General features: G+C 31.9%; 2 protein-coding genes across 2 annotated transcripts in view; both read right to left on the bottom strand.

The window, feature by feature from the left end:
* LOC124353775 (protein D1-like) overlaps nt 1-26,508 on the bottom strand; it is a 123,808-nt gene that overhangs the window by 38,941 nt on the left and 58,359 nt on the right. The gene's annotated exons all lie outside the window — the stretch shown is intronic.
* LOC124356038 overlaps nt 3,328-26,508 on the bottom strand; it is a 28,330-nt gene continuing 5,149 nt past the window's right edge. Inside the window, exons 3-11 of the mRNA XM_046807182.1 lie at nt 21,561-21,672; nt 18,670-19,242; nt 18,417-18,430; nt 12,254-12,476; nt 11,899-12,092; nt 10,629-10,721; nt 8,583-8,630; nt 6,304-6,415; nt 3,328-3,979 (exon numbers count right to left, since the gene is read on the bottom strand). Of these exons, the coding sequence (XP_046663138.1) occupies nt 3,406-3,979; nt 6,304-6,415; nt 8,583-8,630; nt 10,629-10,721; nt 11,899-12,092; nt 12,254-12,476; nt 18,417-18,430; nt 18,670-19,242; nt 21,561-21,672 (1,943 nt within the window). The 3' untranslated portion in view covers nt 3,328-3,405. The remainder of the gene's footprint in view (nt 3,980-6,303; nt 6,416-8,582; nt 8,631-10,628; nt 10,722-11,898; nt 12,093-12,253; nt 12,477-18,416; nt 18,431-18,669; nt 19,243-21,560; nt 21,673-26,508) is intronic.

Below are 26,508 nucleotides of genomic sequence, written 5' to 3' on the forward strand. Positions count from 1 at the left end.
TGCTTCATTATACGGGGATTATATCATACTTCTAACAAAGTTCAAGAGCAGCTTATGATTAGTGCAAAAGGGGAACGGTCAACCCTATTCTTCTTAATTGATTGCCACTAAAGTGCAACAGTATGCTTTTTGTGCAACACACGAGAACCAACTGGTCTATGATCCGAGATCAAATTTGTGTTATATAAAATCACAACCTCGTTTTGTTTCTTAAAATTAATAAAGACTTTTATCCTAAGAAAGAAATATCTCATTAGACACACTAGGTTTGGTGGAGGTCGAAATAGGTCGGTTTGAAAAGAGTTAAAATATGTATGATAATTACTTCTCGGAGTAAAGTTTCTTCTTTGGACATACTTAAAACCAACCGCTTTAAACCAATGTCATTACAGACCCTGGAAGTAGCAACTTTAAGTACGTTTATCTACTTGTCTGACTATGGTATAATTAATATTATTTATTGTATAACGGTAGGTTTTAAGTGTATAAAGCTAGGGAAAATACGATGTAAGAAATAATTATCGTTTCATATTTTGTATCTTCTCACTCCGACCTCGACCAAAACTAACGTAGCAATTATTGGTTACAGAAATATGTAACAAAATTGAACTTTCTATTTCATTATATTTGAAAGCAACGGCTCTACAAGTTTTACAGTAGGCTTTCCAAAATTGCTTTCAGTATTTTTCATTCATAAAATTATTCTAAATTGTAAATACTAACTAAACCAATTATAAAAATGCCTTAGTTAATTGTAATAAGAATATTTTTTTCTAAATGTATGTATTATTCTTAAAGTGTTTTAAAATATTTTTATTAATTTAACAAACATAGGTAAAAAAGGTATAATACAAATTTTGGTTAATAGATGTATATAGTTATGTTTAAGTGTACGGCACCAACATTGTTTGCCATAACTCTGGTTCCAATAAGATTACATACATTGAAACTCTACTAAATGTTTTATCAAACCAAATGGAACAATTTTTTACTATATTTTGTATCAAACAGTTAAGTAAAGTTAGTAATAAAATTATTAGATATTTTCTGTTGTAATTGTAAAAAAGCGCTGGAAACATAACAATAGCGAATAAATTTCATTGTGTTTTGTCACCTTTTAATAAATAGGACAATTACACATAGCTCTAAAAAGAACTTTGCGGTATTTATATTTGAACATATATTTGAAACCTTGAACATTAAAAACAACTATTTGTGACACAAAATTCACTTCCGTAAGTTCAGTGGATAAAGAAAGCAACTAAGAGAAATGACATTGACTACTGAAATGAAAAAAAAAAAATCTGTATTATTTAAAGACAAAATATCAAGAAGAGCAATAAAATTATAAATGTGTAATTACTTTTCAGATAATTAATTTATTTTTATTGCACTGAACTATCGAAATGTCATGATTCTTAAGAAGAATGGATGCAGTTTTTTTATCATATATGATTCTTATTAATTTAGTATACTATATCATTTACTCTCGTTGTTATTTATAATTCTTTCTTGTTGTTATTTATAAGTTATACTTGCTGTTATATAAATAATTTATTAATTTATTTTGTAAAATACCTTGCTGATTCATATAAATCAGTGCTAGTGGTTAGTGGTTCGCCTACTTTTTGACAACATCTTCTAAATAGTGTTGTTTATTCTTAAGCCTTTATATACATTGACATAATTTGTTTAGTGATGTTTTGATTTTACTAACACTCTCTTTGCTGCAATGATAACTCTATTCCTAGTTACTCTGATAAGCTTAGTGACCACACTGATTTTGTACTTACACTGATACGTGAGTTGTGTTGTACTAACTATTAAAGCAACTGTTCGTAAATAAATAAACCAGCCAGATCATGATTATTTCGTACCCTGGACGACCAATAATTCGATCTCTTGCACAGCAATGACTCTGAAGGTGGTATATATTAATTTCGTCTACAATCATTTCATTGAGCTAATGGAAGATGCGCGTGAGCTGCACATCGATGGAACATGTCACATTCACATACCAGGTTCATGTTATCGGCATTTATTTAATATCATAAACTAAAATAACTATAATTTATTTAAAATAATAATCATTAATTTATTGTAGTTTATATCATAACTTGAGTTTTAGAATTATATGTACATATGGTAAAAGGTCATTGCTAGGCTGAACAGGTCACAAATATTTGTCAGGACACAACCCAAGACTGGCTTAAACAATATTATTCATGTTTAAATAATAAACATATATTAACAATAAACAATATTATTTATTGTTAAGTATAAAAAAGTGAAACATTATTGTACTAGTGTACAACCTTCTATTACCTGTACACGTTAATAAGTATTTAACAAAATATAAGTTTGTCTGTATAAGGTCCTTCAATTGAAATTTTAACTAAATCAAAATGTAAATGATAAAAGGAATAATCGAAATAAGAGCTAGGATTGTAAAAATCTTTCAATAAAAACTTTTATGGTAAATAAGCATCTGTAATGTTCGCAAACTGTAACATATGTTTTCAGTAATAACCAGACTGGGCGATGGGCTTAGCCGAGATATCGTTTCCGCGTGATGTATTTTTTATACACAAATGTTTATTGGCCAAATTCATATGCTGTTTTGATTCCATATAGCGACCATTTAAACTTTAAAAAGTCACAACTCCGCTATTCATGGTCCTAACAATTTCTGGTATATTTAAATGTTTCATACTAAATTGTTGTACTTTGAACGGTTTTAAGAGTACACGTAATTGTCATACAAATTTGTCGATCACCAAAACCTGGTGAAATAAAAGCTAGTTCAATCTTAGTAAAAATAAATTAATCTTATAAATATCTCAGCCAAATTCATTGGTCAATACAGAGGCACTTGAAACTTACAAGAATTCATAACTACATTATTTATGAACCGAGTGAAATGTAAGGAATTGATTGGAATGCATATAACATTTCCAAAATATTTTGTAAGTACAAATGTGTTTATGTTTAGTAAAAAACAGTTTTTGAGACATTTATGAAAATAATCTATTATTAATATTTTATCTGTAACAAAACCTACATACTTCTTTTGACTGAACTGGAAAGACGATTGTCTTGGTTAATTATAAAAAAATAAGGAAGTATTTTGTGCAGACATTGCAAAATAATTAATTGCGTATTGATGAGTATTAATTTTTTTTATCAGTCATCTTCCATAATTCCTCGCACAGAAATAACATTTAAAACTTTATGAGGATTCATATTTATCTCATTGGTACAATATTCTAGCTCGTTTTACTAAGCCCGAATTTAATACATAGTGAAAGTTGGAATTCATTAGTTATATGGCACAGTAAATTCCCATTTAATAACAATTCAATTCGTCAATCATTTTGGAATCTCAGTTACTTGTGGATATGGCAACTAACCTTGGTATAGTTTTAGGGCCACGGGATTACTTAATTCATATTTTTCTGCAAAGTCTTGGATTGAGAATTTGTGACGATTCTCAGTAGAGTTTGACACTATTGGATCTTCGAATGTGAGTTTCCCACGCTGCTTGTAAAGCAGGATAAGATACCTGTGAAACCCCCTCCTTTGAGGTGATTCGGAACCAACGTGTTCTGCTACGATTTCCCCATTAGAGACATCATCTCCTTGAATGTTACCCATAATCCAATGCAACATCACTGTAGACTCTTTAATATTTGAAGTGTCAGGGTCCACCATGACCAGCATGTACCATCCTGTTGGCTCCGCTGCATAGTTCACTTCCGGTTGACTCCTCACTTGAGTAGGAGGCTGCTTGTTGCCCAGCTCCGCATTGACTCCTCCACTGTCATAAGATTCCTCCTGGATGTCATTCCACTGAATTTCGTCCACTATCTCTTGGAAAATGCTCTGCGGAGGAACCACGTGTGCACAACACTGTGGGTATGGCTTCGTCGGATCGTCAGGAATTAAGGTCCAACCGAAAGGTGTTCCAACGTCATCACATCTGAAAATAAATTATGAGAACTATTTGGGTTTCTTTTCATTTTTTTAATTTACTGCAACTGCAATTGTTTTTTTTTAACCAGGCAACATGTTTTAATTGTCATATAGGAAATAATCTACTGATACACTGAATGGATAATCTAATAGGCGGAAGGGGGAATCAATAGTAGCATTAGTAAATTATCAAAATTACATCCTGCATGTGTCTAATACAAAAAAATAATGTCAACACTTTACATATTACAAGAAATTAGTAAAAATGTATAAATTTTTAAAATATCTAATTACTTATTTTCTACTTTATCTCTCATCTTTTTATAATCGTACATAATTAAAACTTTTACTACTATTGAACTTAAAGAGCAATTACTGTTATATCTTACTCTTTATTTAATGATAACATTTTTACTTTGTTACGGACGTTAAAATCAGGTTCGATTTTATTGATTACAGAAGAGTATTACATTCTACATACCCATTTAATAAGAGAGCTACCAGAAAACAAGTTCCATAAGCTGGAATATTCAAAGGTGATGATGTAGTTAAGATGCTTAGAAACGAAAACCTTTTATGTATGTTGGAAATTATATTGTAATCACTGCATACATTAAACAATGGTTATGCACATCACGAGTTAGGACTTTTGAAAAGCGACTTATCAGGAATACAGTTTTGTAATCAGTAAAACTTTTGTGTTAAATGAATTTTTACCAGAAATAACTGAGCTTGACCTCTATATAAATGAAAAGTGGTTTTTGCCAAAAAAATTTCAATATATTGATTATAATTAGTAAAACCATAACGAATTTAAATTTAAATTTGGATTTTCATATTTTTTAGCTTGATTCCATAACCTGCAAAATGTATTTCAATCCACATAGCATTGTTGCTTTCATTTCCGTATACTGTAACGTTCATTAATTGCGTTTTTTTCTGAATGAGAAAGGGGCTTCTTTCAAAGTTTGGTACATACCTTAGAGCTGTTACGGACATTTCGCTGTTTTAAATTTAGAGTTCAGATGACCTCCCTTTTGGAGGCAAGTTATAAACGATATTATAACGGAGCCTTCTAAGAATCCTATAATTTACCTAGGTAGTAGCATGTACTAATTTATTGTTTTTAGGCCCTTACGACCTCACTTTTATAAATTACTAAATGTAAGTCTCTATAGAAATTTTAAGTAATATCTGTCACTATAACCACGCGTATAAGAAATAATAAGTATTTTTTAGTTTATTACCGAAGGTTTTCCAGTTTGTAAGCTTAAAAAGCATTCCTATCTGAATCAGCAATAAAATATACATGCATGGAGGGGAGGGGATTTCTTCCAATGTTTGTAACTTACTTTAGAGTTCCTAGAGATTATTTCACATATTAAGTTCTTATTCTACATTACTTTTCTTTTGGAGGCATCGAACCCCGTTTAATGTTGAGTAGGATGCGGAGATATACCTTTCTATCAAATATCATAAATTAACTCGGTCTCAGGAGGGTTCACTTCTGGCTGGTTTGTATCTTCCAGTTGAACCCGATGTATCATTTAAATCTGGCCAACCTTATAGATGTCTAGGAGCGGCTAATCACTAACCGCAAATGCCGGGATTCTGGAGTGCAAGGGTAGTTCGATATGACTATCCAACTACGGGAGATGACTGTTGGAGTTGATGGGATTCCCTAAGTCAAAGGTTCTTGCTAGCCTAGACATAAGCGTCACTCCCTTTCTGCTTTGACTGGAGAGACTATTTCAGAGCTGGCTGAGGTGACATGACTGAGATTAATGCTGTAATTCTTCCTTATGGATCGCGACAGTAGGCGGCTCCTACCCCCAAACTTACTTATACAGAATATCCTGGCACTCCAGATGCAGCACAAAGTTTCTTTTAGGACTAAGTGTTATTTCTAACTTCTTGTCCTAGAAAACAAAAAATCACAAAAAAACTTACAGAATTAGGGTTAGTTACAAAAGGAATACAGGGTTAGTACAGCAATTTTTACTGGTTATGTATTCATACCTTTATTGTGGAGATCAACTATTACGACCTGAGATCAAATAGATGGTTTAAAATAAGGAGATTCGACTATCTATACCCGCCACTTACCCGTAAAGTCGCAGCTGCACAAATTTTCCAGAGGGGTCAAGTCCTAAAATTGCAACCCTTTCCCTCCTATAAACTCGGTCAGTTTAAAAATTAATTTTCTAACACTGATACGACTACAAAGAAGAATTTATAATTCGACCAAAATAGATCGATGGCGTGTATGACATCTTTCTATGATTTGCTACATTGTCCCTACACTACAAGGAAGTATGTACGAACACTTACGGATTCAGAGACCATATGTTCTCACCCATGCAGACATTCCTGGAACATTGACCGGGAATATGGTACTGTTCCTTGGCCTGGAATGTTCTTCCATCCGCCAAGCAAGTAACATCTGCAAAAACATGTTCTCATTATCTTAGAAACCAGTTCTTGTTAAGGCAGAAACGTCATGCAAAACTACAATTATATATTAAATGTTAGTAATTCTTACGTAACTTGGTATATATATATATATATATATATATATATATATATATATATATAATATATATACATATATATATTTCTATGGCATATGACATAAATATCATAATGGGTGTTATTAAATTTAACTGTGGCATTCTCTCGGAACATTTATTCTATAGTAAATTCAAATTGTGTTAAAATCAAAGTTATAAAAGAAAATCTTTAGTAACGTTCAAAAAAGAAATTTGCTTCTGTACACGAAAGAATTGTATTGACAGGTTTGAAACGTTACGTAATTCCTACAGATAGGGATTTGTAACCAAAGAAGGCAACCGACATCATTTTATTTGTTCTATACGGTCACTATTTCACTATTCGTTACTTAACTATGGCCAAGAGTGAGAAATAAACAAACGGGTTGGGTTCACGGAAACTGTAATTAAGGAAAAGGAAGGGGAATATTTGTTCCAGTGTTGGAGAATTTGACTCATTCACTTGGTCTTTGAGTCAGTTTCAACAGACCGAGAGATTTAATGTGATTCTTGTGCCGAAGATGCGCAGTAGCCTACTGGTCATGTGTTGTGGAGGGGGGGAGAGGAGCTTAGTCTGTGAACCACCTCCCCTCCACCACCACTGTTTCAAGGGTTTTATATCTTTAATTTAATAAATTTTAATTTAATACTAAGTTGTTTATTTATAAATGTAAATATAAACCTTTTAATACATAATTAATATTATTTTAATATTTCTCTAGACACACATTTAGTAATTTCTAAAAGTGAGGTCGTAAGAGTTTAAAAACAATAAATTAGTACATGCTATTCCCTAGGTAAATTATATGATTCTTAGAAAGCTCCGTTATAATATCGTTTATAACTTGCCTCTAAAAGGGAGGTCATCTGAACTCTAAATTTAAAACAGCGAAATGTCATTTACAGCTCTAAGGAATGTGCCAAACATCGAAAGGAGCCCCTATCTCATGCAGAAAAAACTTAATTAATGAAGTTACAGTACAGGGAAATGAAATCAAGCAATGCTATGTGGATTGAGATACATTTAGCAGGTTATAGAAAAGAGCTAAAAAGTACGAAACTCCAAATTTAAATTAAATTCGTTGTGGTTTCTCTAATTGTAATCTACATATTGAAAATTTCTTTGCAAACTCCATTTTTATTTTATGTGAAACTCAAACTCGGTTGTTTCTGGTAAAAATTCATATTCATTTTTTATAGGTACTGACAAGTTCACACACCTATATTCCTTATAATTTACTGTTCAAAATTCCTAACTCGTGATCATAACCAGTGTTTAATGTATGCAGTGATTACAATATAATATCCAACATACATAAAACGTTCATTACGTTTATTAGCATCTTAACTACATCATCATATTTGAATACTCCAGCTTATGGAACTTGTATTCTGGTAGATCTCTTATTAAATGGGTACTTAGAATGTAATACTCTTCTCAAATCATTAAAATAGAACCTAATTTTAATGTCCATAACAAAGTGCAATGTTACCATTAAATAAGGAGTAAGATATAACTGCTTTTTAAGTTCAATACTAGTGAAAGTTTTCATTATGTACGATTATAAAAATATGAGAGATAAAGTAGAAAGTAAGTAGTTAGCAAATTTAAAAATTCATAACTTTTTACTAATTTGTAGTAACATGTTAAGTTTTGAAATTATTTCTTTGTATTAGACACACACAGGATGTACTTTTTATCATGTACAAGGCTTTTACAAACCTGCTTATCGCGTTCTTCATGCCATATAAAAAAATGGTTTCCCCTCATATACCTGTTTTACAAGCTTTACTACACATGAATATTTTCTGTTTCAGTGTAAATACAAATGCCCTAGTAACAAAATTATGTCAAAGAGATTTAAATCTGGTGGCGTTATCACTAAGGCAATTTTATAGGAAAATAAATATAAGTAGGGGATATTAGACAAACATTAGCACATGCCACATTGACAAGGACAGGGTGGAAATTCTATGACGAAAGGTCGGCCTCCTAGTACAGTAGGCCTTTATCCCTAATTATTAATTTACTTTAAATTTGTTGCAAATGAGTTCACTCACTTTTTCTGCAACGAAAAGACCTTGCACGATCTCGACTTCTTCTTGCCACTGCAACAAATTAAAAGACATTAATGTTAAGAAAATACGGTGTCATACATTTTCGAACATAGTCCAGGAGATATGATTATTCTAAAGGCAAACTTAATTATGAGTCCATCTTCTCATGTAATTTTATGCTATAAAATTTGGTATTGATTTTGGTACATTCAGATTCAATTATTGTTTTAAATAGAGAAATGATAAATATTAAAATTGATCTAAAAAACGTAAATACGACCATGTGGTTTACCTTTTTACACAGTCACTAATTATTTGACTATAAGCCTCGTGTCGTGATGTAAAGCAGAACATTAATAAAGAGTGTTGAAACGTTAAATTTTGAATTGTAAAGTATCTTAAATTTAAAATGTTAGAGCCTCCTTTGCAAGATAAAGTAGCATTATAATTACATTACAGTGAAAATCAGTGTAATTTCAAGTCTTCCCTTCCAGTTACAATCAAGTGTTGAGAACATAAGTATAAAGAAGGAAAAATATGAACGTAAGACACTGAATTCAATATAGTATGTACTGAAATAAAAATAACAACCAAATTTGTTGTGGACTCTTGAAATTTATTTACTTACAACATTGCTAAAGTCATGAATTTCGACCACGAGATTTCAAGGGAAAAGAGGAAAATGTCTTAACTCACTGCTCGGTTATAGGCATCAAAAAATGAAAGAGATAGAAGGTTATCTGTTGTCTTATTTAAAATCTAAAGCACACTTTTATGTTATAACTCGTATTTTGCTTATCTTAAAAAGATGTATAAAGATACATACATATATAAATAAATAAATAAATATAAAGATACGTTTCATATACATGTTAATAGTATGTTATACAAAATGCGATATTTATATTTAAATTGTAAGTCCTGGGAGAGGATTTACTTCTTCTAGTTCTGACAGGGCTTTAGGTTCTTCAGAGACCTTACAAATTTTATTTTTGGATTAATATAAAAAATACTATATCATACAAAAATATGATCGTTGGAAGTTACCAAAGTTCGACTACGGTAAATGATAGTTACCATTTTGACTACATGTGGGTAATGTATTGCTGAGGCGTGATCTAGGTAAAAACCTTTAAAGGTTAACAATTGCCATTGATCAATTTACCGTTAAAATGTCATTTCCTACATTAAATGTCCACGAGAACTCACAGAAAGTTAAATTAGAAAAGAACTTAAGTGTGAATCCAGATGAGATAAAATTGTGTCACAGAAAAATTGTACGAAATGTTAAACATGGACTACAAGCGTTTCAAAGAAGAAAAATAGCACAAAAGTAAGGAAATGGTGTAATTAGGGTAATCGGCGTGGCTGCTTACTTAATGACGTCTTTACCAAACTATAGTATAATATATCTTCCAATATTAGTTTAAGAAAAAGAATGTTCAATTTGTGTAGGCTCAAAAGTGTAAATATTTCTTCCAAGAACTCATAATGCATCAGAAACGCACCTGTACTGAATAGGTATTTATAATTTGGATAACAAGTTTAATTTTTGTATGGACCATATAAATTTACGTATATCATGCGAAGTTATGAGTTGACAGATGAGAATACAAGAGCCATAGAGTGTTCTAGCAAGATATTTACAGCGTCGGAACGTTGCTTAGTAGTATATGAAAAGAATTCTTGCTACAGTTCTTAAAAATATGTAATACAGCATAGCTTCTAAACCTAGCTTCCTTCTCACATTAAATTATGATTTAAGCAACTATGAAAACGTACTACGATACTCGTATTTTAATACTAAATAAACGTATTTCCCCCTAATTTTATAATTAACTATTATTATAAGTAGAACCTTAACTTTTTACATCAATAAATCTATTACTAATTAACTATCCTTTTCGTGTAAAGCAGCAATGAAACAAATAATATTAGTTTTAAATAATAACGAGCAAGTAAGAGTCCACCAGACCACAAAAGTAAACTTTTAATACAGTAGAACCATGTTTAATGTAAATACATAAAATAAAGTTGTCTCTCATTTACCTGGACTAGCTACAGTAAACAGAAGACACAAGGCACAGACGAGGGCATAGGTTAGACGGACCATTGCGGACTGGCTGAAAATTATAGTACCCACTGATCACAACGACCTCTGCGAGTTCAAACATTAAATAGATGACCTTTGAGGCACATTCAGGAAGTTAGTGCCGTGTATTATGAGTACTAGAAAAAGTTTTATTACTATTGCAACTGTAGTGTAGATATGCCTACTCATATGGTGTTATTAAATTGCGTATATGCGTCTCGTGTGAAAACACTTTATACATGTATTAATTGTATTATATAAATTTTAGCATATTATTATTTTCGTTGCGAAGTTTTAACATATATTTTTCTGAACAATTTTCGAATTCGAAATTGCTTACGCTATCATTACGAAAGTTTATTAATATGATGTTACACTAATTAGGTAAGCAAAGGTTCTTAACAACATTCTCTCTAAGATCACGAAGTATAAAACATCACATCATCCTGAGGGTGGATATATTTCTGGCACAGGTAGTAGAGGACATAATACATGTGTGTGTCAAATGTAACTTTCCTAAGACGGCTGAAAATTTTAAACAATCATCTAGGTTTTTTAGAAATTCAAAACCATTTCGTGGGGGTTTGGAGTTCATGTTATTCCTTTCAACGTTCAACGCATGAGGCACATATATGACAAATTCATTGCTATACGACATCGGGGAGTTGAAAATAAATATAGTTGCTCTAAGACTTGCAACCACATTCAACCTGTGGATGTTTGGTCATTATGATTTGTTTTCAAAATTTTCTGTATAAGTTATTAGGCACGTGTGTGTCAAATTTCATCTCTTACAGCATTGGAAAGCAGGAAAAAGTACTTCTTCTAAAGGTTTCAACCCCTGTAATCTCTATGGGTGGTTATCGTAATCTTTATGAAAGTTCTTTTATTTATCTGTTAAGCGTATGATACGTGTAAATTACGTCTTCTAGGACATTGAGAATATGAGAGACGATATATACTGAGGAACAAAAAAAGTGGGACACTCAATATTTTTCAATCTTTTAATGTTATAAATGATGTAAAACCAAAAACCAAATTGAAAAGTGTTCTTTACTCATTTCTCCAAACAAACGAGGAACAATGTTCAAAGATTTATTCATAATTACAAGTTAATTCCTAAAAAAACTTCAAATTCAAAAAAAGGAGAAAGAAATTAAATGGTTAGAATGATTTTTTCTTGAACTGGGAGTAGTCTAAAGGCGTTTTAGTATCTTGTATTCCCACCTCGGGCTCTGATGACTGCCTGTAGTCTGCGACCGATGCTGTCAATCAAACCCCGTATCACCTCCTGGTCCAAGTTATTCCACTCCTCCTGCAGGGCCTGGCCAAGGTGTTGAAAAGAGTGCAACTCAACTCGACGATTTCTAATTGCTCTTCCCATGACGTCCCAGATGTGTTCTAATGGATTAAGATCCGGGCTGTGTGCGGGCCATTCCATTACTTTGATTCCAACTTCACGTAAGTAATTTTGAACCACCCTTGCGGTGTGTGGACGAGAATTATCTAGCATCAGCATGAAACCAGGACCCACAAATCCCGCAAAAACACTACATGTTCTGACAAAACCTCTTCCACGTACCTTTCAGCATTTAATGTCCGTCTATTAACAATTACAAGCTCTGTGTGAGCCTCTCTTGAAATTCCTCCCCAAACCATTATGGACCCACCATCAAAACTGTCTCTTGGCGATATTGCACATTGAGCAAACCTCTCTCCAGCCCGTCTCCACACTCTTTCACGACCGTCTGATGATCTCAGGGAGAACCAAGACTCATCGGTCCACAGCACTGGGCTCCACTGCTCTGCGGTCCAATTTACGTGAGTTCGATCAAACTCCAAACGAGCTCTTCGGTGGCGCGGGAGCAGCAGGTACCTGTAGCTCGACGATAAGCTCCAAGTCCCACCTCCTGTAACCTTCTTCTAATTGTTCGTGTGGAAACATTCACTCCACGGGCTCTCATAAGCTCATTATGAACTTCAACAGAATTCAGAACCGATTTCGCAAACTTACTGACACAACAAAACTATCATCTCTGGCACTTGTTGTTCTGTTACGGCCTGATCCCTGCCTCCTTTCATAACTTCCTGTTAATCTAAAGCAAATCACAGCTCTGCTTATGCTGGATCTAGGGAAACCTGTGATGTTTTCTACTTCTCGCAATGTTAAGCCAAAAGGGGTTGAAAGTTCAATTCTGAGCTGATAAGGAAGACATTATTTTAGACTCATGATAAGATTAGCAATATTAATAACGTAAGCCAGATGTTTCAGGATAGATTTGAAGCGATCATGTGAGAAATCAGCTACAGATAAGATAAATGTAGAAATAATTTTAACAGTTAAAACAATTTAAAAGCTTGTCCCACTTTTTTTGTCCCTCAGTGTATATTTGTTCTAGAGGTCGCAACCACATTTCAACCCCTATGGATAGATCTTTATAAAAATGCTCCAGCTCTTCAACTTGAGCTATGAGGATACCTAAACACGTCCAGTAAACATTATATCTATTGCTTGATGTACTGCGATAGTGCAAGAGTTCAGAAACTTTCAAGAGTTGCCGCTAGAGTGCTACACTTAACAGTACTGAGTCGGTAATGAAGTTAAGCATAACCCACCGTAAATACGTATATTACATCATTGTAATTCTTTTATATTTAACGTTTTTATATTAAATACATGGAATTTAAGATTTTATGATTTAAACTATTAAAAGTATTTCTTCTCTTCTAATCAAAGCATGTTTTTCGTTCTGTCTTTTAATCGTTTATAGTCATAATTTGTATTAAATGGTCAAACATATTTTATTTTGTGTCTTCCTATTGTTCAACTTTAGAACTTATTTATCCCTTGAAACTCAATTTACAATTTCGATTTACCTCGCCACTATGGTATTAAAGAATTGTCCGTGTTATATAACTTATTAATATTCTAACATTGCTCTTGTTGTAGACTCTTGGAGCAATTGGAAAATTCTTTAAATATTACTAAATGTTAATAAAAACACTACTTTTTTCCAAATTGTTTATTTTTTGAGGCCTTTCGAAATTTTTTTTGTGGAGTTGCCTGAAGATGAAACCTTTGGTTTCGAAAGGCCTCAAAAAATAAACAATTTGGAAAAAAGTAGTGTTTTTATTAACATTTAGTAATATTGCTCTTGTTTTCTTGTTAACAGTTCTATCTAGAAGGAATGCATATGTGCTATTTATGTTCCTCATGGGTATAACTATCTAACTATGTTAGTGATATGAAACTACATCGGAGTTCGACTTATAATATTGGCAGGGGCCAATCATCATAACATAAAGTACACATATTATGGTTTCTTCCATAGTTTTTTACTTACCTCTCGCTTTTTATTAGATTAAGAATCCGATTCTTGGATTGTACCGTAAATTAGTTAATTAAATTTCATACTATGTAAATGTAACTACCTAATTGGCACGCGGATGAATATTTTCTTCTAACCCTTTGTAGCAGCCCAACTACGTGACCGATCAGACCTCGCGCGCTTTGTCCGTAAGTAAAATTTATCTTTTCGTATTTTTAAATTAGCCCTTTGATGCCAAACATATAAAAATGAATTTAACGTAAAGTAAAGTTGTAAATAGTAAAGTTACTTGCCCTTGAAGATCTGTTATTTGCTTGATTGAGATAGATAAAAGATGTGGCGTCGTCCTTAATGGCGAACACGTTGTTATAATAAATAATTTGTATCATTAAATGGCTAACACCGTCGCAAATTTGTTTTGGGCGAGTTCACGTAGTTCACGTAGCTCACGTACCTGATGTATCTCAAGTGTTGTTTGAGTAGATGGCTACCAGTTTCCCAACTTCTACTCCTCTTCTAGAAATAACCGTTCTTAGACTACAGCTTCAATGTCTCGTGCCAAGAAGCCGACATTGCGAAGGGAAGTAAAATCTTATTGTTTTATAAAGTAGAACATCATAGGCATAATTCCAGAGAACATTGGATATTTTAGGCCCACTTAGAAGATATTCGTTTTTAGTTCTTGTTTTATAATTGACAGCAACGTGGCATTACATATTTTTCCTTTACCATCTAAAAGTGGTGCTTGTAAGTTTTTGTAATTAAACTGAACTTGTACGTAAACTTTGCATTTCTAGTATTTATTACTACGACCTCAGAAGTCAACACCCTCATGTGTTATCGTCCAACGGTACAGGAGTACCAAGAAACATTCATAAACAGTCATTGTTCAAAATTGATAATATGGTATACGATAATAATGTTAAAATAAGCTAATAAACTAAACTAATGCATTTCAATATTTCCTGATCTCTTCGACTATTAAAACGTCCAGAATACAGTAGTATGCACCATGCACCAGAGAGGATTTCAATGACCCTCTAAAGCCAAAACACGTCAGTATCTGACTAAAGAGATGGTGTCAAGGGATTATAGACCTTATTAGTAATGGAATTACATCATTATGAAAAAAGAATGTTTCACAATGGTTTAGTCAAATCGTTTGCGTTTCATAATAAATAGAAAACAATGTTATAATTTAGAAAAGTATATTTACTTTTTAATATTTGTAGGGTTTATAAAATATATATTGAAGAAAAGTTAAACAGGTTATTGAGCAGCAAAACGTTTCTGCATGAATGCCTGGAGAAAACCATATGTGATTCTTATGTATCTTCTTTTTCAGTTGAAACTGACGTGTATTCATCATATTGCTTCTCACATTACCATATCGTAATATATAGAGGAAGTATATCCATGTATGGCAGAACCTGTTTGTCCGCAAAGCCCCCCAGTCTAACAAAGAATACACAGATCACTACTTCCAGATTCTCATGGAACTCAAATCAATATACATTTTATCAATATGTATCTCCTGTTTCTACTAAATACTGTACCAAGTATTAGCTTATTACTCAGAAGCTTGGACCTTTTTTTTAGTGTGATCGATTTTATGTTCCTGGAGCACAAAGATATTACTCGTATATTAAAATAAACACGGTAAATTCTTGTCATCTCAATTTACTTATAGGTTTAGTAACACCACACATTATTTTTTGTTTTAAGTCGGGCACTTACAACGAAACTAAAATGTAATTAAAATGTTTAGGCTATCTAAAACTAGTACCAAACTAACGTCTAATTTTGTATTCCAGCTCATCAGAAGATGAAGATAAAATGAGGAAATTTTGTGCATAGGTACAATAGGGTGCGGTGTTTAAGTATGTAAATCTACCAGTGTACATCAAAATTTATTTCAAGTGAAATGAGGTGCATTATTAATAAGAATGGTAATATTTTAATAACAGATTTTAAAATGAGATGTTCGTTGTTATACTGAATCTTTGCAAGAAGGAGTCGGAATTTCAATGACCACTCTAAAATTAATGATTTGTTATTCTCGTACACTATTGAGATCAGCTTGCTTCATTACACGGGGATTAAAAGGGGAACGGTTAACGCTATTCTTATTAATTGATTGCCACTAAAGCGCAACAGTGTGCTTTTTATGAAACACATGAGAACCAACTGGTCTATGAATCGAGATCAAATTTGTATTATATAAAATCACAACCTCGTTTTGTTTCTTAAAATTAATAAAGACTTTTATCCTAAGAAGGAAACAGATCATTAGCCACACTAGTTTTGGTGGAGGTCGAAATAGGTCGGTTTGAAAAGAGTTAAAACATGTATGATAATTACTTCTCGGAGTAAATTTTCTTCGACTGACATACTTAAAACCAACCGCTTTAAACCAATGTCAATACAGACCCTGGAAGTGGCAACTTGAAATACGTTTATCTAATTGTCTCACTATGGTATAGTTTATATTATTTATTGTATAACGGAAGGTTTTAAGTGTATAAAGCTAGGGAAAACACGATGTAATAAATAATTATCGTTTCGTATTTTTAACCCTTTTGTACTTCTCACTTCGACCTCGACCAAAACAAACGTAGCAATTGTTGGTTACAGAAATAAGTAAAAAAATTGAACTTTTTATTTCATTATATTTGAAAGAAATGGCTCTACAAGTTTTACAGTAGGCTAACCAAAATTCAGTATAAGATTATTCTAAATTGTAAATACTTACTAAACCAATTATAAAAATGTCTTAATTAATTGTGATAAAAATATGATTCTTATTAATTTAGTATAGTATATTGTTTACTCTCGTTGTTATTTATATTTTTTTCTTGTTGTTATTTATAAGTTTTACTTGTTATATATATATATATATATATATATATATATATATATATATATATATATATATATATATATAATTTATTAATTTATTTTGTAAAATACCTTGTTGATTCATATAAACCAGTGCTAGTGGTTAGTGCTTCGCCTCATTTTTGACAACAGCTTCTAAATAGTTTTGTTTACTCTTAAGCCTTTATATACACTGACATAATTTGTTTAGTGGTGTTATGATTTTACTAACACTCTCTTTGCTGCAATGATAACTCTATTCCTAGTTACTCTGATAAGCTTAGTGACCACACTGACTTTGTAGTTACACTGATACATGAGTCATGTTGTACTAACTTAAATTAAAGCAACTGTTTGTAAAATAAATAAACCAGCCAGATCATGATTATTTTGTACCCTGGACGACCGATAATTCGATCTCATGCACATCAATGACCCTGGAGGTAGTATACATTACTTTCGTCTACAATCATTTCATTGAGCTAATGGAAGATACGCGTGAGCTGCACATCGATGGAACATGTCACATTCACATACCAGGTTCATGTTATCGGCATTTATTTAATATCATAAACTAAAATAACTATAATTTATTTAAAATAATATCATTAATTGTAGTTTATGCCATAATATGAGTTCTAGAATTATATTTACATACGGTAAAAGTCTTTGCTATGCTGTGCAGGTCACAAATATTTGTCAGGACACAAGCCCAATATTGATAAATATTATTTATTGTTAAGTATAAAAAAGTGAAACATTATTTTAGTAGTGTACAACCTATTACCTGTACACGTTAATAAGTATTTAGCAAAATATAATTTTTTGTGAATTAAAGACCTTCAATTCAAGTTTTAACTAAATGAAAATGTAAATGATAAAAGGAATATCCAAAATAAGACCTAGAATTGTAAAAATCTTTCAATAAAAACTTTTATGGTAAATAAGCATCTGTAATGTTCGCAAACTGGAACATATGTTTTCAGTAATAACCAAACTGGGCAATGGGCTTAGCCGAGGTATCGGTTTGCGTGCAGTATTTTTTATATACAAATGTTCATTGGTCAAATTCATATACTGCTTTAACTCAATATAGCGACCATTTAAACTTTAAAAAGTAACATCCCCGCTATTCATGGTGCTAACAATTTCTGGTATATTTAAATGTTTCATACTAAATTGTTGTACTTTGAACGGTTTTAAGAGTACACGTAAATGTCATACAAATTTGTCGATCACCAAAACCTGGTGAAATAAAAGCTAGTTCAAACTTAGTAAAAATAAATTAATGTTATAAATATCTCAGCCAAATTCATTAGTCAGCTTTCTCTTGTCAATACAGAGGCACTTGAAGCTTACAAGAATTTAAAACTTCATTATTTATGAACTGAGTGAAATGTGAGGAATTTTTTGGAATGCATATAACATTTCCAAAATATTTTGTTAGTATAAATGTAATTTTTTTAGTAACAACAGTTTTTGAAAAATTTATAAAAATAATCTATTATTAATATTTTATCGGTAGCAACACCTACATACTTCTTTTTACTGAACTGGAAACACCATTGTCTTGGTTAATTATAAAAAAGGAAGTATTTTGTACAAACATTGCAAAATAGTTAATTGCGTATTGATGAGTATTAATTTTTTTATCAGTCATCTTCCATAATTCCTCGCACAGAAATAACATTTAAAACTTTATAAGGATTCATATTTATCTAAAAATTCCCATTTAGTAACAATTCAATTCGTCAATCATTTTGGAATCTCATTTCCTTTTGGATATGGCAACTAACCTTGGTATAGTTTTAGGGCCACGGGATTACTTAATTCACATTTTTCTGCAAAGTCTTGTATTGAGAATTTGTGACGATTCTCAGTGGAGTTTGACACTCTTGGATCTTCGAATGTGAGTTTCCCACGCTGCTTGTAAAGCAGAATAAGATACCTGTGAAACCCCCTCCTTTGAGGTGATTCGGAACCAACGTGTTCTGCTACGATTTCCCCATTAGAGACATCATCTCCTTGAATGTTACCCAAAATCCAGTGTAACATAACTGTAGAGTCTTTAATATTTGAAGTGTCAGGGTCCACCATTACCAGCATGTACCATCCTGTTGGCTCCGCTGCATATTTGACTTCCGGTTGACTCCTCACTTGAGTAGGAGGCTGCTCGTTGTGGACCTCCGCATTGACTCCTCCACTGTCATAAGATTCCTCCTGGATGTCATTCCACTGAATTTCATCCACTAACTCTTGGAAAATGCTCTGCGGAGGAACCGCGTGTGCACAACACTGTGGGTATGGCTTCGTCGGATCGTCAGGAATTAAGGTCCAACCGAAAGGTGTTCCAACGTCATCACATCTAAAAATAAATTATGAGAAATAGTTAAGTTTTTTTTCAATTTTTTAATTTACTGCAACTGTAATTGTTTTTCAAAACCAGATAACTTGTTTTAATTGTCCTATAGCGAATAATCTATTGATACACCCAATAAATTATGTAATTGGCGGAAGGGGGAATCAACAGTAGCATTAGTAAATTATCAAAATTACACCTGCCTGATACAAAAAAATAATGTCAACACTTAACATTGAGTACAGAGTACATTAGTAAAGATTTATGAGTTTTAAAAATAGCTAATTACTTATTTTCTACTTGATCTCTCATCTTTTTATAATCGTACATAATGAAAGCTTTTATTAGTATTGAACTTTAAAAGCAATTACTGTTATATCTTACTCTTTATTTAATGATAACATTTTCACTTTGTTACGGATATTAAAATCAGGTTCAATTTTATTGATTAGAGAAGAGTGTTACATTCTACATTAACATAACCAATAAATAAGAGATTTACCAGAAAACAAGATCCATAAGCTGGAATATTCAAAGGTTATGATGTAATTAAAATGCTAAAAAACGAACACCTTTTATGTACGAGTATGTTGAAATTATATTGTAATCACTGCATACATTAAACACTGGTTATATGCACATCGCGAGTTAGGACTTTTGAAAAGTAACTTATCAGGAATATAGGTTTGTAATCAGTAAAACGTTTATTGTTATATGAAATTTTACCAGAAAAAACTGAGCTTGACCTCTATAAAACTAAAAGTGGTTATGTAAAAAAATTTCAATATATTGATTACAATTAATGAAACCACAACAAATTTAATTTAAATTTGGATTTTCGTATTTTTTAGCTCGATTCTATAACCTGCTAAATGTATTTCAATCCACATAGCATTGCTTGTTTTCATTTCCGTGTACTGAAATTTTATTAATACGTTTTTTCTAAATGAGATAGGGCTTCTTTCAATGTTTGGCACATACGTACCTTAGAGCTGTTAAGGACATTTCGCTGTTTTAAATTTAGAATTCAGATGACCTCCCTTTCGGAGGCAAGTTATAAACGATATTATAACGGAGCTTTCTAAGAATCCTATAATTTACCTAGGGAATATCATGTATTAATTTATTGCTTTTAGGCCCTTACGACCTCACTTATATAAATTACTAAATGTAAGTCTCTATAGAAATGTTAAGTAATATCTCTCACTATAACCAGACGTATAAGAAATAATTAGTATTTTGTTGTTTATTACCGAATGTTTTCCAGTTTGTAAGCTCAAAGCATTCCTATCTGAATCAGCAATAAAATATACATGCATGGAGGGGAGGGGATTTCTTCCAATGTCTGTAACTTACTTTAGAGTTGCTAGAGATTATTTCACATATTAACTTCTTATTCTACATAATTTTTGTTTTGGAGGCATCGAAACCCGTTTAATGTTGGGTAGGACGCGGAGATGTACCTTTCTATCAAATATCATACATTACCTCGGTTCCAGGAGGGTTCACTTCTGGCTGGTTTGTATCTTCCAGTTGAACCCGATGTATCATTTAAATCTGGCCAACCTTATAGATGTCTAGGAGCGGCTAAGATACTGGTTGCGGTTAACTAACCGCAAATGTCGAGATTCTGGAGTGCAAGGGTAGTTCGATAGGACTATCCAACTACGGGTGACTGTTGGAGTTGATGGGATTCTCTAAGTCAAAGGTTCTTGCTAGCCTAGACAGAAGCGTCGCTCCCTTTCTGCTTTGACTGGACAGACTATTTCAGAGCTGGCTGAGGTGACATGACTGAGATTAATGCTGTAACTCTTCCTTATGGATCGCGACAGTAGGCGGCTCCTACCCCCAAACTTACTTATACAGAATATCCTGGCACTCCAGATGCAGCACAAAGTTTCTTTTAGGACTAAGTGTTATTTCTAACTTCTTGTCCTAGAAAACAAAAAATCACAAAAAAACTTACAGAATTAGGGTTAGTTACAAAAGGAATACAGGGTTAGTACAGCAATTTTTACTGGTTATGTATTCATACCTTTATTGTGGAGATCAACTATTACGACCTGAGATCAAATAGATGGTTTAAAATAAGGAGATTCGACTATCTATACCCGCCACTTACTTTTCCAGAGGGGGAAGTCCTAAAATTTGCAACCCTTTCCCTCCTATAAACTCGGTCAGTTTAAAAATTAATTTTCTAACACTAATACGACTACAAAGAAGAATTCATAATTCGACCAAAATAGATCGATGGCGTGTATGACATCTTTATATGATTTGCTACATTGTCCCTACACTACAAGGAAGTATGTACGAACACTTACGGATTCAGAGACCATATGTTCTCACCCATGCAGACATTCCTGGAACATTGACCGGGAATATCGTACTGTTCCTTGGCCTGGAATGTTCTTCCATCCGCCGAGCAAGTAACATCTGCAAAAACATGTTCTCATTATCTTAGAAACCAGTTCTTGTTAAGACAGAAACGTCGTGCAAAACTACAAGTATATATTAAATGTTAGTAATTCTTAAGTAACTTGGTATATATATATATATATATATATATATATATATATATATATATATATATGTGTAGAAAAAGGCCAACATATTAATATTAATTAACTATATTTCGCTTTTCGCGTCTTCAGGTCAAAACAACATAACAAAACACATAAAATAATTAAAAACATACATGTAAAAGATAAATAAATGAATAAGCATAATATTCTTGAAATGATAAACATATGTTCAAACTGTGGGTGTAAAGATGTGATGAGTGTTCAGATGATTTAAATTTATCGAAGATTTAATCCATAGGGAAATTTAGATTTTGTGACAATTTGACATGCTTGTTCTAAATTTCTTAATTTTGATGTATTTGAATTATTTTTTATTGATCGTATTGGTTTTACTGTATATAAATTTTCAAAAGATTCTTTGTGTATTTTACTATGAATGACTAATGGTTTTGATTCATCATTATGCTTAAAATCATAACGGTGACCTGTCATTCTTATTCTTAAATTATTTGTTGTAGAGCCAATGTAGTCTTTAGGACATTTTTTACACTGAATTTGGTATACTACATTTTTTTTATCACATGTCAAATTTCCAATAATTTTGTATACTTTTTTAGTTGAACTACTTTCGAATTTTGATGACTCTTGTATTTGATTGCACACCATGCATCTTGATTTATTACATGGATGTGCTCCTTTAAATTTATTTTCATTTTCCACATCAGAATCAGCTGGTAATTTTGGTTTCGATATAATGTCCTTTAAGATAGGAGGTCTTTTAAAAACAATACGTGGAATACATTTTAGAAATGAGTCTGTCAGTGGAGAATTTTGAAGAATTTTGTAAGCTACTTTAAAAATGTTATTAATTTTGTAAAGACCAGGATGATATTGTGTTATTAATTTAGGCTCATCATAATATTTCTTTTTGACATAATTGTTATTAAGGTTACTTTCATTGAGCTGTAGCTTCTCATTCAATAGCTTCTCAGGATATCCTCGTTTTAAAAAAGCATCATATATGTTACTAAAATAATTTTTAAGATCTTCACTCTCACTGCATAATTTAGTTGCTCGTGTAGCCAAGCTTTTGGGAATTGATCTTTTTACATATACAGGGTGACAACTGTTGTAGTGTAGATATTGAAAAGTGTTGGTAGGTTTTACATTAATTTTGTGTTTCAAGTAACCTTTCTTGATGTAAACGTCAATATCCAGAAATGTAACTGACTCTGTTGAAATTTTCCAAGTAAATTTTAAATTGTTATCGAAGGAGTTCAATGCGTTTAAGAAATCTAAAAGTTTTTCATTACTCTCTGTCCATAACATAAAAATGTCATCTATGTATCTAGTCCAGAATAAAAGTTTAAATGTTTGAGAATGTAGAAACTCTTGTTCAAATTTTGCCATAAAAAGATTTGCGTATGATGGGGCCATTCGGGTACCCATGGCTGTTCCTTTCTTTTGTAAATAAAATTTGTTTTGAAATCGAAAACAATTGGAAGATAATATAAAATTTATGAGAGTAATGATGAAGTTAGTGCTTGGTTTTGAATTTCCAGGTCTTTTATTTAGAAAGTGTTTCACAGCTTCTATACCTTTATTGTGGTCAATATTAGTATATAAGGAAGTTACATCAATCGTAACTAACGTCACATTTGTTGCAATAGGTTGGGGTATTTCTTTTAATCTTTCAATAAAATGATCAGTGTTTTTCAAGTAGGATGGTAAATTTTTGACAAACTCCTGTAGGTGTACATCTACAAACCCTGATATTCTTTCTGTGGGAGATGATATTGAGGCGACTATGGGACGGCCAGGTGGTGATATCTTTGTTTTGTGTACTTTCGGTAACAGGTAGAAAACGGGTGTTTGAGGATTTGTGTTTATTAAAATATCAATTAGCTCTTTTGGCAATCCCTCTTTAATATAATTTTCTTTCAAATATTTCGTTATTTCTTTATTAAAGTGGTTTGTCATATCAGATTTTAATAACTGATAAGTGTCTTCATGTTCTAATTGACGGTTGGCTTCTCTAATATAGTCTGAAATGTTCATGATTACTGTTACATCACCTTTGTCAGCAGGCAAAATTACAATATTTTTGTTATTTTTCAGTGAAGAAATGGCTTTAGATTCTTCCTTAGAGAGATTTGATGACGTTGGCAAATCATCAGAAAAATTTGGGTTAGCAATGTTAGATAAAATAACGTTCAAAAATTGTTCGATAGGGTGGTCTGGACTTAATGGTGGTGGTTCCCAACTTGATGTATCTTTAAAGTGTTCAGTGAACGTTTTCATTTCAACAGTCATGCAGTGTAAATTGTTAATATTTTTTGTGTTCATTTGAGAGTCATTGTTGTTATCAAAAAAATATTTTAATCTCACATTTCGGGCAAATTGAATAGTATCCATCACTAATTGAATGTGGTCAAAAATTGGAGTTGGAGCAAAGTTAAGTCCCTTAGACAACAGAGAAATTTCATTTAGTTGCAGATTATAATCTGATAAGTTAATTAAATTCATCTCGTCACATTGCATTGAAAATTGTGTAAGGTTATTGTTTTGTCGAGATGGGGAAGTTTGCGATGAGAATGGGGTGGGAGATGAAGACGGAGGTGGTGGTGGAGGTAATCTGAAGCTATTCAATAGAGACGAGTCTATGGATATGGTTTTGGTGTTTGAAGTGGGCTGTAATTCACATGTTACTGAGGATTGCAAGGGTAAAGGAGTTTCTTCTTGTTGTTGCGTATGCAATATATTTTGTGTCACTACTGAGTAATTTTGGAACTGTGGTATAAATTCTCTCGAACATAGAATATTATTCATATAATCAGAGTGTTGTATGTACACATTTTGGGCAATGTTAAAACCATATGTTTGATAATAAAGATTGGTAAACTTTCGCTGATGAATTTTGCATTTTGTAGAAATTAAATTCATGGCATGTTGTCTAATTTCATCAATAAATGGTAGCGTGCATGGAAAGCTATAATACAAAAACTGTTGAAATCTGTATGCTTGATGATAGTGGAATGACAGTTGTCTTCTGTACAGATCATAAACTGTATTTCTAAGAATTGTGCTAGTGTTAACTGCTAAACTGTTAATATTTTGGTGCATAAAAACTGGTAAACCAGATATAGGAAATTTCACAGTAAGACCTTTTGGTAAAAGCCCAAATTGTATGCAAGCCGAAAGAAATATAACGTGACAATAACATTTTACTGATTTAACCATGTGAAATTCAAAGTAGCTTTTGAGTTCATTCCTGTTATTCATTAGTGTATTTATGTTGGAATAAGTAAAAAGAAAAGTATATAACAAAAATCGGAAAGGGCCAAACGTCAAGAGACTTACTTGGATAATCAATTGAATGTCATTCGACTAATACATGTAGAAAAAGGCCAACATATTAATATTAATTAACTATATTTCGCTTTTCGCGTCTTCAGGTCAAAACAACATAACAAAACACATAAAATAATTAAAAACATACATGTAAAAGATAAATAAATGAATAAGCATAATATTCTTGAAATGATAAACATATGTTCAAACTGTGGGTGTAACGATGTGATGAGTGTTCAGATGATTTAAATTTATCGAAGATTTAATCCATAGGGAAATTTAGATTTTGTGACAATTTGACATGCTTGTTCTAAATTTCTTAATTTTGATGTATTTGAATTATTTTTTATTGATCGTATTGGTTTTACTGTATATAAATTTTCAAAAGATTCTTTGTGTATTTTACTATGAATGACTAATGGTTTTGATTCATCATTATGCTTAAAATCATAACGGTGACCTGTCATTCTTATTCTTAAATTATTTGTTGTAGAGCCAATGTAGTCTTTAGGACATTTTTTACACTGAATTTGGTATACTACATTTTTTTTATCACATGTCAAATTTCCAATAATTTTGTATACTTTTTTAGTTGAACTACTTTCGAATTTTGATGACTCTTGTATTTGATTGCACACCATGCATCTTGATTTATTACATGGATGTGCTCCTTTAAATTTATTTTCATTTTCCACATCAGAATCAGCTGGTAATTTTGGTTTCGATATAATGTCCTTTAAGATAGGAGGTCTTTTAAAAACAATACGTGGAATACATTTTAGAAATGAGTCTGTCAGTGGAGAATTTTGAAGAATTTTGTAAGCTACTTTAAAAATGTTATTAATTTTGTAAAGACCAGGATGATATTGTGTTATTAATTTAGGCTCATCATAATATTTCTTTTTGACATAATTGTTATTAAGGTTACTTTCATTGAGCTGTAGCTTCTCATTCAATAGCTTCTCAGGATATCCTCGTTTTAAAAAAGCATCATATATGTTACTAAAATAATTTTTAAGATCTTCACTCTCACTGCATAATTTAGTTGCTCGTGTAGCCAAGCTTTTGGGAATTGATCTTTTTACATATACAGGGTGACAACTGTTGTAGTGTAGATATTGAAAAGTGTTGGTAGGTTTTACATTAATTTTGTGTTTCAAGTAACCTTTCTTGATGTAAACGTCAATATCCAGAAATGTAACTGACTCTGTTGAAATTTTCCAAGTAAATTTTAAATTGTTATCGAAGGAGTTCAATGCGTTTAAGAAATCTAAAAGTTTTTCATTACTCTCTGTCCATAACATAAAAATGTCATCTATGTATCTAGTCCAGAATAAAGGTTTAAATGTTTGAGAATGTAGAAACTCTTGTTCAAATTTTGCCATAAAAAGATTTG

This window comes from Homalodisca vitripennis, chromosome 2, assembly GCF_021130785.1.
Source record: "Homalodisca vitripennis isolate AUS2020 chromosome 2, UT_GWSS_2.1, whole genome shotgun sequence".
NCBI lineage: Eukaryota > Metazoa > Arthropoda > Insecta > Hemiptera > Cicadellidae > Homalodisca > Homalodisca vitripennis.